Source organism: Brassica rapa, chromosome A05 (assembly GCF_000309985.2).
Source record: "Brassica rapa cultivar Chiifu-401-42 chromosome A05, CAAS_Brap_v3.01, whole genome shotgun sequence".
NCBI classification, from domain to species: domain Eukaryota; kingdom Viridiplantae; phylum Streptophyta; class Magnoliopsida; order Brassicales; family Brassicaceae; genus Brassica; species Brassica rapa.
This window is the reverse complement of record NC_024799.2, coordinates 18,621,957-18,635,558: the sequence shown is the minus strand read 5'-3', so window position 1 is coordinate 18,635,558 and position 13,602 is coordinate 18,621,957. Positions and strand designations below refer to the sequence as shown.

At 33.9% G+C, this 13,602-nt stretch overlaps 2 protein-coding genes across 2 annotated transcripts; one reads left to right on the top strand and one right to left on the bottom strand.

Moving 5' to 3' along the window:
- The first annotated feature begins 893 nt into the window (after positions 1-893).
- LOC103869043 (linoleate 9S-lipoxygenase 5) lies at positions 894-6,544 on the top strand. The gene is made up of 10 exons (XM_033291688.1): positions 894-970; positions 1,001-1,347; positions 1,480-1,778; positions 2,720-2,963; positions 3,052-3,390; positions 4,096-4,181; positions 4,294-4,401; positions 4,486-4,790; positions 4,884-5,147; positions 5,547-6,544. Exons 2-10 carry the CDS (start codon positions 1,098-1,100, stop codon positions 6,313-6,315), a joined length of 2,664 nt encoding a protein of 887 aa, XP_033147579.1. The 5' UTR covers positions 894-970; positions 1,001-1,097; the 3' UTR covers positions 6,316-6,544.
- A 1,850-nt stretch (positions 6,545-8,394) lies between these two features.
- LOC103869041 (phosphatidylinositol/phosphatidylcholine transfer protein SFH4) lies at positions 8,395-13,279 on the bottom strand. Its single transcript, XM_009147083.3, has 7 exons — positions 11,293-13,279; positions 11,080-11,197; positions 10,888-10,976; positions 10,765-10,811; positions 10,269-10,360; positions 9,402-9,535; positions 8,395-9,256 (listed from the first exon to the last, which is right to left on the bottom strand). Exons 1-7 carry the CDS (start codon positions 11,365-11,367, stop codon positions 8,606-8,608), a joined length of 1,206 nt encoding a protein of 401 aa, XP_009145331.1. The 5' UTR covers positions 11,368-13,279; the 3' UTR covers positions 8,395-8,605.
- Positions 13,280-13,602: the final 323 nt, after the last annotated feature.

Here is a 13,602-nt window from a genome sequence, read left to right as displayed (position 1 = left end):
TTTTCCTCTATTATAGAAAAGGTGTGCTGATATTAAGGAGAAGAAATTGCGATGTTATTTCGCTCTAGAGGATCATGATGTTCTAAATTATGTATGATACTTATATGTGTATACATGCATTCAAAAATTGATTCCAACACCATTAGTTATATACAATATATACACTTGTTTCTCATTTGTAATTATTGTATCTTACTATCTTGTTTTCTTACTAAATTAGTCAAGGGAAAAGCCATGTAAATTCTAAAATATTTGGAGTTTAATATAAAACAAAATTCGCAACCATATATACATGAAAACTAAAATGGCTAAGACTTCAAATGCTTTTAAAATAATTATTTCCAAAAACTAATAATTATTTATCAACTTTGTATTTTACGTACATATAATTTTTTGTTTATATTTATTCTTTACAATAATAAAAATAGACTTGTAAACAAATTTGATTTCAATTAATTACTATATCCATTTTTTTTTAAAATGATGTTTTTGAAATTTTATGTTATTTAAAACTAGATGAAGTTTATTTTAATATAAATTCATAAATTTTATGTTTTATAATCATGGCATCTTTTGTTTTATTATTGGTCAAAATATGTATAGATCAAGAACTAATGATATTTTTGTTTAAAATGGTAAAAATAAATGTTCTTAAGTTATGTGTTTAATTCTAAAAGTTATAATAAAAATGGAAAGAATATTAATTTAAACAAAAGTATATTCACACGAAATCTACAGTTAATTTAAAGCTATATTTTATCTCAAAAAACGAAAGATTGACGTTGCCAATATTATTGGTTGTAATTGTTTTATTCTGAAACTAATACTGCTTGTTATTTGGATCTAGTATAAATACAAATATGACATTCGCATCAGATTTGTGTTATATACTCTTATAAATATATGCGTAAGAGATGAAAAAGAACATTCTATAATCACACATCTCTCTCTTCATTCTCCAAGCATAGAATCTCTCTCTCTCTCTCTCTCTCTCTCTCTCTCTCTCTCTCTCTCTCTCTCTCTCTCTCTCTCTCTCTCTCTCTCTCTCTCCCTTTTCTTCATTCTCACTCAGAGAAAATTCTGCAATATATAACGCCATGATCCACACCGACATCGCAGAGATCTTATGCGTGAAGCCCAAGACGGAAAAAAGGACAAAGACGATGGAGGAAGACGTCAAGAAGAAGAAGAACAAGAAAACGATGAAGATAGAAGGAGAAGTGGTTGTGATGAAGAAGAACCTTCTCGACTTCAAAGACGCCATGGCTTCTTTTCTCGATCGAGTCCATGAGCTTCTTGGTCGTCGCGTATCTCTCCACCTCGTCAGCTCTCTCCAACCCGACCCTGGTATTTCATTCTTTTAAGTTTTTCATCAGATCCACCTCGTACTACTAAGTCTGCATTTTTCACTAAAGAAACAGAGGATACTCTGTTTTATTTTAAAGATAGTAATGTTTTTTTTGTTATAATATAAATCAGCCAATGAGAAGAGAGGAAGACTTGGAAAAGCAGCACATCTGGAAAAATGGGTGACAAAAATAAAAACGTCTGTAACCGCGGAGGAAACCGCGTTTGCGGTGACATTTGATTGGGACGAGTCAATGGGACCACCGGCTGCGTTTGTGATCAAGAACCACCACCATAGCCAATTCTACCTTAAGTCCCTCACTCTCCGCAACTTCCCTGGCGGTGAAGGCGGTCCGATACACTTCGTTTGCAATTCTTGGATCTATCCAAGCCATCGGTACCGCTCTGACCGCGTTTTCTTCTCTAACAAGGTAAACGCTATTAACGAATGGAGATTAGTAGTAGTTTTTAATTTTTTACTTGTACACAAAAGATTGATGTTTTAGTTTTAGTTAATGTATTTTATTTAAAACTAAAACATACATTAAAACCTAAAAATATGAGTGGTAAAACTTTATTAAAAAGCAAATAAAAATAACAAAAACTAATAAATAAAATATGTATTAAATTTTTATTAATAGGTGTGTAAATCTTAAAACATCAATTTAAAAAAAAAAATTAGAGGGAGTATGTAACGCACCAATTTGACCGAGATACTAATTTTCTAATATCCTACTTGGCATTTTGTGTAATGATTTATAACTAATCTGGATTGATCTGATTGTCCATGTGCATAAAAGTTGTCAAAAGTAATCTTTGACCCCAGGTCATTCTTAATCTTTCAATTTTGAGATTGTAGTTTGTTTTGGTTTTGTTATTGTCTGGATAGGTAGAGGGGAGTAAGTAATACTTTCATTTTATTAATGGGTACTGATTAGTGGTTACTATATAGTACAGGAAACATATTCGTAATCCACATGACATGATCTTTATAAATGTTTATTATAGAGGGTTGGAATATTCGTGTGCGTGTTTAACACATCGTACCAAGGAATGAAACCGGACCTTGCTGTCTTCTCTTTACAAGTCGCACTCTCCCTTTATTACGATTTTTTTTTATAATTTAGAGAATCATTCTATAACTTGATAGGGACAACTATTAAAAGTTAAATTATCATTATTAATTTTTACAACAACGTTAATTTATTAAACTAGGCATTAGGTTGGACCACCTAACAGTCAAACTCAAAAAGCATAATGCATTAAACATCCTTTAGTACCTAACCCAAATTTCAACAAACGATTAATGTATAGACGGTGATTATCTACTAATTTTCAATTATTTTTCTTTTCTTTTACATAAACACAAAAGGCATATCTTCCAAATGAAACACCAGAGCTACTCAAAGAGCTAAGAAAGGAAGAGCTAAAGAATCTAAGAGACAACGAGAAAGGAGGAGAACTCAAAGAATGGGACAGAGTTTACGACTACGCTTATTACAACGACTTAGGTGTACCCGACAAAGGTCCTGACTCAGCCCGTCCGGTTCTCGGCGGTTCACCTGACTTTCCTTATCCTCGCCGCGGCAAAACCGGTCGTAAACCCACCAAATCCGGTTAGTAACCTCAACACTCAAAAAACCATCACATATATTGCAAAACTCAATGGGTTACTTGACATACACGTCACCGTTTTTTGATCAGACCCTAAGTCCGAGAGTAGGCTGGCATTACTAAACCTGAACATCTACGTGCCGAGGGACGAGCGGTTTAGCCATGTTAAGTTCTCTGATTTCCTCGCGTACGCACTCAAATCGGTGACTCAAGTGCTCGTCCCTGAAATAGCCTCAGTTTGCGACAAGACCATCAACGAGTTTGACTCGTTCGAAGACGTTTTCCATCTCTATGACGGTAGCATTAAACTCGCCAATGGTCACACCATATCTAAGCTACGTGATGTTATCCCATGGGAGATGTTTCGTGAGCTCGTTCGCAATGATGGTGAACGGTTCTTGAAGTTTCCTTTGCCTGACGTCCTCAAAGGTAAACCTAAGAGCATCCGCAACGGTGGACTCCTTCTTGGAGTCCTTATCATTATTATATTAATTTTTTTTGTTTTTTTTTTGTTTGAATAGTTAAGGACTCTAGTCAAAATAATGTGTCCAATGGTGATCCCCAATTAGGAGTTCTTAGAAATAAAAAAAATAATTTTTTAAAAAAATTGAAATTGAAATTTTATTAATTGCATGATTAAAAATAAATATACCAGAAAAGAAAAGTTTAAAAATGTATAAGTTTAAAAACTATAAGTTTTTCAATTTCAATTTTTTTTTAAAAATTATAAATTATAAGCTAAATAATTTCTATTAGTTTTTCTTATCTTATGTATAAGTTTATCTTCTTAAAACTATAGGTTTCATTTAATATAAGTGTGATAGAGTTTAAAAATGTCTATGTTTGATACAAGTTTAAAAATGTTTACAAGTCAAATGTTTACAAGTCATAGCTGCCACGTAGACAAGGATTTGATCCTTAAATTCCTTATGTAAGGATCAATCCTTGTATTATGTTACTCAAATAATAATTTTTTAATCTGATAAACATTAGATGTGGAGCTAAGGATCCTTAATGGACTCCCATTGCAGATGGTCTAAATAGTATATAATTAAATAAAGATGCAACTAGAGATTGGATTCAGAGCAAAATTTTATATAGATTTTGACATAAATGATACGTTTGTTATTACAGAAAGTAGATCGGCTTGGAGGACTGATGAAGAGTTTGCGAGAGAAATGTTGGCTGGACTCAATCCAGTGATTATAAGTCGTCTCCAGGTATAACATTCATCAAATCATTCAATTTTTGCTTTCAATTGTATAAAATGGTCCAAGTTATATATTTTATATGATTAGTCATAATGTGATTATACAAAAAACAAATTTGCAGGAGTTTCCTCCAAAGAGCAATTTAGACTCTACAAGGTATGGAAACCAACACAGTTCCATACGAGAAGAGCACATAAAACCACACATGAACGGTCTCAGTGTCCAAGAAGTAAGTATAATATACAAATCCTTGCTTAGCAAGTAACAGTTTCTTTATCATATCGTAACTTTTGTTTTGTGTTATATAAAAAAGGCTTTGGGACAGAACAAGCTATACATATTAGATCATCATGATGCATTGATGCCGTACTTGACACGGATAAACTCGACAAACACTAAAACTTATGCCACCCGAACGCTTCTGTTGCTTCAAGAAGACGGAACACTGAAGCCTCTAGCCATAGAGCTGAGTCTTCCTCACGCACAAGGTGAATCACACGGAGCGGTGAGCAAGATTTTCACACCAGCAGAGAAAGGCGTGGAGGGATCGGTTTGGCAGCTTGCTAAGGCTTACGCCGCGGTTAATGATTCCGGTTATCACCAGCTTATAAGCCACTGGTAAGAAAAAACAAAGACGTTGTTAAAACAATTAGTGTTTGGTTTAATTGGGTAGGACCTAAACATAACCGGTTATTTTCATGTCTTTTTCAGGTTGAAGACGCATGCAGTAATTGAACCGTTCATAATCGCGTCGAATAGGCAACTAAGTGTAGTCCATCCGATCTATAAGCTTCTTCATCCTCATTTCCGTGACACGATGAACATCAACGCATTGGCACGACATGTCCTTATAAACTCTGATGGAGTTTTGGAGAGAACGGTGTTCCCTGGTCGATACGCTATGGAAATGTCTTCTTCAATTTACAAGAATTGGGTTTTCACTGATCAGGCTCTCCCCAAAGATCTCCTCAAGCGGTATGCATATCAAGTCTTTTTCTTTAGAAAATACCCCTATAAATAGCAATAAAACACTTTATTGTTCCAAAATTAACACACAAATAATAAAAATAATTAAATAGCATTAGTTACAAGTTAAAGATACATTTATATTTTATAGTTAGAATAGGTTTAGTGATTAAGGTTAGTGTTTAGTATTTAAAGGATGGGATTAGGGTAAGAGAATAGGATTTGTGTACTTTAATCATTTTTATCTTTTAAGTAGTGTTAATTTAGTCATTTGTCTCAATTTCTGCTAATTTTTATCGTAATGTTTTTTGTGCTATCCAAGTCATTTTCCCTTTTCTTTAATTCGACGCACAAGTAACCTTTAAATGTCTTGTGTAACAAGTAACATTAAATCCCATGTATTCGCAGTGGAGTTGCCGTTGAAAATCCAAGCAGTGATAACGGGGTTGAGCTTCTTATCGAGGACTACCCGTTTGCAGTCGATGGTTTAGAGATATGGTCAGCGATTAAGACGTGGGTGAGAGAGTACTGCACAATCTACTACAAGAATGACAAATCTGTGCAAAACGATACAGAGATCCAAGAATGGTGGAACGAGCTTCGAACCAAAGGTCACGGCGATTTACAACATGAGTCATGGTGGCCGTCGATGCAAACCTGCGACGACCTCATCGAAGCCTGCACCATCATCATCTGGGTCGCCTCTGCTCTCCACGCAGCAGTTAACTTCGGGCAATACCCTTACGCTGGTTTTCTCCCAAACCGGCCTACCGTCAGCCGTCGGTTCATGCCTGAACCGGGTACGGAAGAGTACGCTGAGCTGGAGGAAAACGAGGAGGTGGCGTTTTTAAAGACGATCACGCCGCAGTTACAAACTCTGCTTGGTATCTCGATCATAGAGATTTTGTCTATGCATTCAACGGACGAGATTTACTTAGGGCAGAGAGACTCACCCAACTGGACGGCAGATGATGAGCCTTTAGAGGCGTTCAAGCGGTTCGGGAAGAGTTTGGAATTGATAGAGAACAATATTATACGAAGAAACAATGATAAGAAGTTCAAGAACCGGACCGGTCCGGTTAACATACCATACACTCTCTTGTACCCGAATACTACGGACTACACGAGAGAGGGTGGACTTACTGGTAAAGGGATTCCAAACAGTGTTTCTATTTAGAGATTAATACTCTTTCTTTATTTTTATTTTCTTAATTTACAATTATGTGTTTGGATTTGCGTCGTTTGTAGACTAATTAATGTTACTATCCATTGTTCATTGTTCATATGTCATATACCAATCACCTGGTAGCTCAAGGTGATTATATTTCTATTGGTTTTGTGTGCTTGTGGTAATGTACTAATTGGTATGTGGGATTCGTATTTAATATAACAACTTTATAATGTCAGGGTACAAAGTATAATATACGTTTTTATACGAAAAGGTTTATGTAGTATCTTCAAGGAATAAAATCTCACAAGATAAGATATTAAAGCTAAAATTAAAGAATCTCTACTAAAGTTCGATAAAGTTTTTTATTTTCGAGGAAAGAACATCAAATGAAGAGGACCATTCTAAGGCACACGTACGAAAAAAAAGTAGTTTTTGGTAATCATTTTTAATCGCATTTTGTTTCCAATGATTTTATCGCGTTTGAAATCTGACATGACAACTGTACAGTTCAATAATAACAATTATAGACCAAAAGCTGGGTTTGTTTAACGGCCCAAGAAACGAAACCCTTAATCGGCATCCAAAAGTATCACTAACAAAAAAAAATTGACAAAGGGCTTATCATTAACAAAGTTTTTAAATTCATTCAACAAAGAATTGCCTTACTTATCATTTGCATGGATTGTTTCCAAATTATATAATAGATCCGTCTTCCATTTCACAGAGTTTCGTTTTGACCTATTTCACACTAATTAAACAAATTATTGTTCTGTGTTAAAAAAAAAAACAAATGATTGTTTCCACAAATATATTCTTATTCAGTATATATCATTAATTAGATGATAACGACTTGAATCCAAAGAAAATTAACTTATATAGAAGGATAAGAACTTTGTCCAAAATTAAACATTGGAACCAAAAAGAGTCTCTTTATAAAACGAGAGAATAAGATATTTAATATTTTTCCATAATGTTTCTGAGTTTCAAGGCTGATATATATGTGTTCTAAAAACGCTTATTTATGCGACTCTTTACCACTTGCATCCCATTTTTTTTCTTTAACCTGTTATAACTTATAATAATGCATTTAACATATAAGAATCAACATATAAACACCAGATAAAATATGGAGTACTACTGTGCCGTACTTAGCTCGTTCCATATTTATACTGTTACCATAATTTGTTTAAATGCTAATCACATTTACTTTAAGAACTACACTGACAATTTAATAATAATATTAAGGCTTCTAGTCTGTTTTCATCAAATATACTTATCATATAAATATTGTTCGATTAGTTGTTCAACGTCACGACCACGCTGTCTTAAGAAATGCAAATGTGACAATTGACTTCGAATTCCTACAAAGGTCGCACGTGCATTTTTAGGTTTTGTATTTTCAAGTTGGGATTCTACATGAAGTTAATGATCCTTGGGACCAGAATTCAATCTATACAAAAGGGTCCTTTTTATTTTGTTTTCACATTTCCCTCTTCGCTAAAAACTCGCTTTGTCAAAATCAAGTCAATAAATGTTTTCAGTTTAAAAAAAAAATCAAGTCAATAAGGCTGAAATAGAATACATTTTGTCTCTTAGTCGGTTAGTAATTAGAGTACATATAAATGTAAGCTAATATAATTTACGAATTTTGAAGGAATTCATAACTAGTACCGATCAAGTCATTTGTAACAGAATATGAGAAATATATTAATTGGTCAAGCTTGGTTAAACAACTAATTATTATTGATGATGAACTCATACTGATACCAGCTTTCCTAGTATAAAAGAGAAGCTGTTGTCAAACATTGACTAATCAAGAAATCTAACAGTCTCTTTTCTATCTCTTTTTCTCGAGCAATTCATTCTTCTTCTTTGATAATTTTCAATTCATAGGGAGTATGGCTAATCAGAGAGTCTAGGTTTCACTAAAGTCAAGATATGCATGTTTTTTACCATATTTGACTGCCGTCATAGTTTTGCTAAGCGCTTCATAACCAAATTTCAAATCAGCTTAATATTCAATTATATCATGAATTGACACGGATTAGTGGTCTTGCTGCGTCCAGCTACATATTAATTTGGATATGAAAAACAAAAACGATTGCATGCATTTTATTAGAAAAGAGAGGATGTTAACCATCATTTTGAGATTCTAAAATAAATAGAAAAACAAGCTCGTTGAATAATAATACTCCAGTGTAATATGACTGCTACTCTACGAGAGAGTGGTCGGAACAGATAAATGTAAAACTAGTATATACACTTTGCTCTCCAATCTGGTCTTTGAACGTCATAACTAGAACCGTTGAGATAAAGATACGTGGCGACATCTTCTGTGCGAAGACACGACTGACACAAATCCACGTGGACCCCGCAGTTTAGACCTATAGGCCGTCTCATCGTACGGTCTCCGATAAAACTTCAGATACGGTACGAACGCTTCACGTGATGACTTCTCGCCTCCGCCGACATTTTTCTCCCCGCGAAAGAACATCGCCGGTGACTGAAAAAAAGACGGACGTGGAGTTTTCCGGTGCGGAACCGTTTTCGTCTTCTCCGGCAACGGCGTCGAGGGAAACAAACTCTTTCTGCATGCGGCTGGTTTCGGGTCTCTTAAACCACGCCCCGCCGGAGACGCGAAAGATAGAGAACGCACGCTGAGAGGAGATACTTTGGAAGCGGTGGAGTCGACGGCGGCGTGAAACGGTGATGTGTCGGTTAAGGAAAGGTACCACGGCTTCATTGAGTTGTGAGATACGGTGAAGGCGAATCTTGAAGAAGCTGAACCAATCTTAGCCGTTGATTTAATCGACGATGGATCGAAACGTAGGGAAGCTGATCTAAGACATGATGATGATGACACGTGGCTAAAATCTAGCTGCTCGTCGTAGTCTAGAGACGAGATTAACATAGTGACAGTAGATAGCTCCACGAAAGGACGTACACCCTGTCGAGTAGTATGAATTATGAGCTTATCCATCTTAATTATAATCGTTAAATTTAATGAGTTTAACTATAGAATCATTAAATTTAATGAGTTTAATTATAAGAATGTTAATCTTAGACTTATTAGTTGTATAATCATTATTTACCTTCCAAATGTAAGAGAAAAAGGAGGGAGGGTCGATGATAAAGGCCTTGTGAAGTCGGCATGGGTAATTATCTGCGATAATTTTTAGGGTTGCCAAAAGCAGATTTGCAAAAGCAGAGGATGATCTGAAAAAGCCTGTATTAACAAAAAACAAAAACAAAGAGAATATTAATCAAGTGGCACTAATAATTAATTGTCTAATCAGGTTTGAAAAAAAAAGTTTAAAGATATTTGCAGAGAATAATTTGTACTTCATTTTCCTTCAAAAGAATGAAAATCGTAAAAGGTGAAATTTTTAAAAACTTTGCGCAGTTAAGAGAAAAGCATAAATCTTTATAAGCGTGATGCAAAACAATATTAGTTCTTTTGTTTGTAAACGTATATACAGATTATTTATATTGTAAAAATATTGGTCTTTATAAAAGTATACTTTTAAAACAAAATGAGCAAAAAGTTAGATAATATTTTATAATCAGGCTTGAATGTTTTTTTTTTGAAACACAATCAGGCTTGAATGTTTTTTTAAATTTTAAGCAATACAATTTTAAACCGGGATATTTTCCTATTTGGTTCAACAAATTACTCAAAAATAAATTAGAAGACGAGAATCGTGATTAGTCATGATTGCCACACGATTAACGCTTTGTGGGTAGTTTAAGCTGACGTTGACACATAAAAGGGACAATTCGGACATGAAATTAAATGCATAATACATGTCCGAAACCCGGTCCCCGACACGCCTCAATCCAAAATAAGAAAACCAAAACCCAAAATACGGCGAGTAAATTACGGATTAGTACAGACCCCACTAACGAACTTGGAAGGTTATGAGGGTCAAAAATGTAAATTCGTAATAACAGTTGCTTACTTGCATCAAAGAGTAGAACAACGCTCTGTTCCGCGTTTCTCGACATGCTCGAGATCGCAGTCTCCATCGTGAACGCCACTAAACGCGTAAATCTACAAACCAAAAACACAAAGTTCAACATAAGAAACAAATATATATATAAGAAAAGAGAAAAAGACCAAAATAGCACTAAATCAAGTTTTTGTTCCCAAACTAGCACTCAAGGCCAAAAGTCACAAAAATAGCACTCAAGGAGTGGAGTTTAGGGTTTATAATTTAGGGTTTAGGGTTTAGAGTTTAGTTTTTAGGGTTTAGAGTTGAGAAGTGAGGTTTTGGGATAAAATTTCAAATTTTCAAAAATAAAAAAATTTAAATTTTTCAAAAGATAAAATGCTATTTTGGTCATTTTAGTTTTTGAATGCTATTTTTGTGATATAAATTTAGAAAGGTGATATTTTGGAGATTTGCCCATAAGAAAAGCTCAGTATATATATAAATTAAAATGATCAGAACTTACTGTTTCTGGCTACGCAGCTTCTGATAATCATGCTTGAAACGGAACATCTGTAAATAAACCTCAACTTTGTGATTATATTACTTACGTTAGGTGAAAACAAGTTGGTAGTGAAAAAAAAATTACGATAACGGGTCTGGATTCTCCGTCGTGGCCGGCGATGTAAGCTACGCCGTCGGCTAGCTCCGCCGAGAACTCCTCTGCCCCTATTCGCTCTTAAGTTATAAAAAACAAACAAAACAAACACCATAAGAGAAGTTTTTAATGTAAGAAAACAAACATATTTATATATATACATGTAAAATCGAAAATATATACCAATATCAAAGTTTTGTCTCCACGAAAGGCATGAAGTTAGCTGCTTCGCAGCTTTTTTGACGTTATCTCCTTTTCCTTTCAAGAACCTCTCCACGCAGTCTCTGTTACAGAACTTCTCCTAAACATGTACAAAGGTGGAAGCTTTATTCATGGAACATACGATAGACATGAAGATATATGTGTTTTTTGTTAAGAGATATTAACTAGACGTACTTGTTTAAGAGTGAGTGGAGTTTGTTTCCTGAGTAAACGAAGAACAGCTTCGGCTTTCTCATCTCTCTTGCCCATTTCTTGATGATGAACGAAACAGAAGATTCGATAAAGAATCAAAAAGATTGTTTTTTTGTTCTCGGAGAGGAAGGAGAAGAAGCTGACGATGATTGTAAATATGTGTGTGTACCGCAAGTTTCTTTCTTGGAGCAAAACCTTTGTATGTCTCTCTCTATAAAGAGAGAAGAAGAAACAGAGAGGGTAGTATGACGTTGTGTTATGGAAACGGTTTCTGCCAAATCCTTACAAATGTCGGGGGAGTTATTGGCCGATGACGCCGTTATGTCGTTTTGCGGACGTTGATGTGTTACAAACCGTTGGCCGCCAGTGACGGCATCTAACGCCGTTAAATGGCTCCGCTTGTGTAAATTTTTAACTTTCTCAACTTTACAAAAATTATAAAATGCATGCGCTAGTCAAATGTTTGTTTATTTCCATTTATTAGTACAAATAATTGAGCTCAAACTTTCTCATAAAGAAGGTTTAATCTTTAGAAAATATAGTTTTATTGTTTATCAAAAATAAAAAAATAGTTTTATTATAGTAAATCTCTTGCAGCAAGTTGAGTACTAACCAATTTGTTCAATCTCTTCTTTCAGAACTTTCTTTTAATTGAATTTAATTTTTATGTTACATGAATTTAGTCGGTTTCTCTAGCCTTGATCCATCATAATGTATGGAGCTCGTAGATTACTAAAATAATAATACATAGATCGTTTGTAGTCAACGTCTATATATAACCTAGCTCACGTACTTACAATGATCGACTGTGACGTTAGCCAATTAAATGCTTTTGCCGCAATAACAATTCTGATCAAATGATTCTAAAATGAACCGATATTAGTGATTTAACTGGTTTCTTATCTACAATTACGCACTAATGATTTCTATTACTCGGTAAGAAGAATGACAAAAAATTTCCATTAGAGATATCCACTGCAACTGCAAGGTAACGTTAGTAAACCTGTCATCTACTTTGACATATTGTAGAGACGGTGACTTATAATTATCTTAACATTTATATTTTCAGTTTTAAAACTGTTTTTGATTCATTCAAATTATATAATATATTTTCCAAGTGAGATTATACAGTTCCATACAATTAGATAATTTATTCAAGTCTTCATCTAGTTGAAAAACGAGAATCTCCTGTATTTTTTTCCAAATTTAAAGAGAAATTGTTGATGTGACTAAATGTTACTATTGTTTTTACTCTTACTCGATTGTAGGTGCAATGTATAGCCTGCCAGTTCCAAACTGTTGTACCATGTCTTGTTCTTTTTGAACTTATGGTACCTATCTCTTCGACTCTTCCAGGTTAAATTTCCATCCGGTAAAAATAAAGATAATTTATTTCTTTTTCTATACTAACATCTTATCTCAATAGGACTCTCAAAAACAATAAACAACAAAAGTTATCTAATAATTTATAAATACAGAATAATAAATAATATAAGAACATTTCAAAATTTGAGATTCTCATATGATTTTACATATTTTTTTTTGAAGTTTTGAACTACCGATGTATTATTCTTTGTTTATATTATTATTATTATTGCTATTATTATTTAAAACCCTATTTGAAAATTAGAAATTAAAATGCTCTAACAATTAACCAGGTTAAGTTACAAAACCACCATGTACTATAATACTTTTTGTGGTGGTTCAAAATAAAAAATAAATACTTGCGATCTCACAGAGAAGAACCACCTGGTACGTATTTGCTTTGTAAAGTTACCCATATTAGTGTTGATTACTACACCATAATTTACCCCCACTCAAACGGGTAACTTTTTTAGTTTATTGTATCCGTACAACAGCAATTGAATTTATTAGTTTAAACCTCGCAATGTTTAACTAATAGGTGGCTAATTTTACTAAACCATTTTTATTAACTCTAAACTCTAGTTTTAATGGTCAAAACCAAAAGACAATTAGTGAGAGTAAGGTAGTGATTTGCGACCACTTAAGTGCGGATTTTAATGCGGAATTGTAAAAAACGCTTTTGTTACACCAATCATGTATTTATTGTTTTCATCTGGCGTTTTTGTAAAAGATTACAGAAAACCTTGCACGGGTTTCGATACCTCACAAAAGATTACGCGAATGTGAAATCCGCTCAAGCATACAAAAAGGTGTGGTTTTCTTAAAAACGCACATACAGTATTTGTATAATGTGTATTTTAACAATAAAAAGTAAAAATGATAGTATAATAATCTACTGGATAGTTTAGACATTGAAGACAAACGTAA

Coding starts and splice junctions, on each gene's coding strand:
- LOC103869043 (XM_033291688.1), top strand. CDS start 1,098: ATGATCCACACCGACATCGCAGAGATCTTATGCGTGAAGCCCAAGACG. Junction 3,391..4,095: donor TTTGCCTGACGTCCTCAAAG/GTAAACCTAAGA, acceptor TTGTTATTACAG/AAAGTAGATCGGCTTGGAGG. Junction 4,182..4,293: donor TGATTATAAGTCGTCTCCAG/GTATAACATTCA, acceptor ACAAATTTGCAG/GAGTTTCCTCCAAAGAGCAA.
- LOC103869041 (XM_009147083.3), bottom strand. CDS start 11,367: ATGGGCAAGAGAGATGAGAAAGCCGAAGCTGTTCTTCGTTTACTCAGG. Junction 10,812..10,887: donor GAGAATCCAGACCCGTTATC/GTAATTTTTTTT, acceptor GTTTATTTACAG/ATGTTCCGTTTCAAGCATGA. Junction 9,536..10,268: donor TGTTCTACTCTTTGATGCAA/GTAAGCAACTGT, acceptor TTGTTAATACAG/GCTTTTTCAGATCATCCTCT.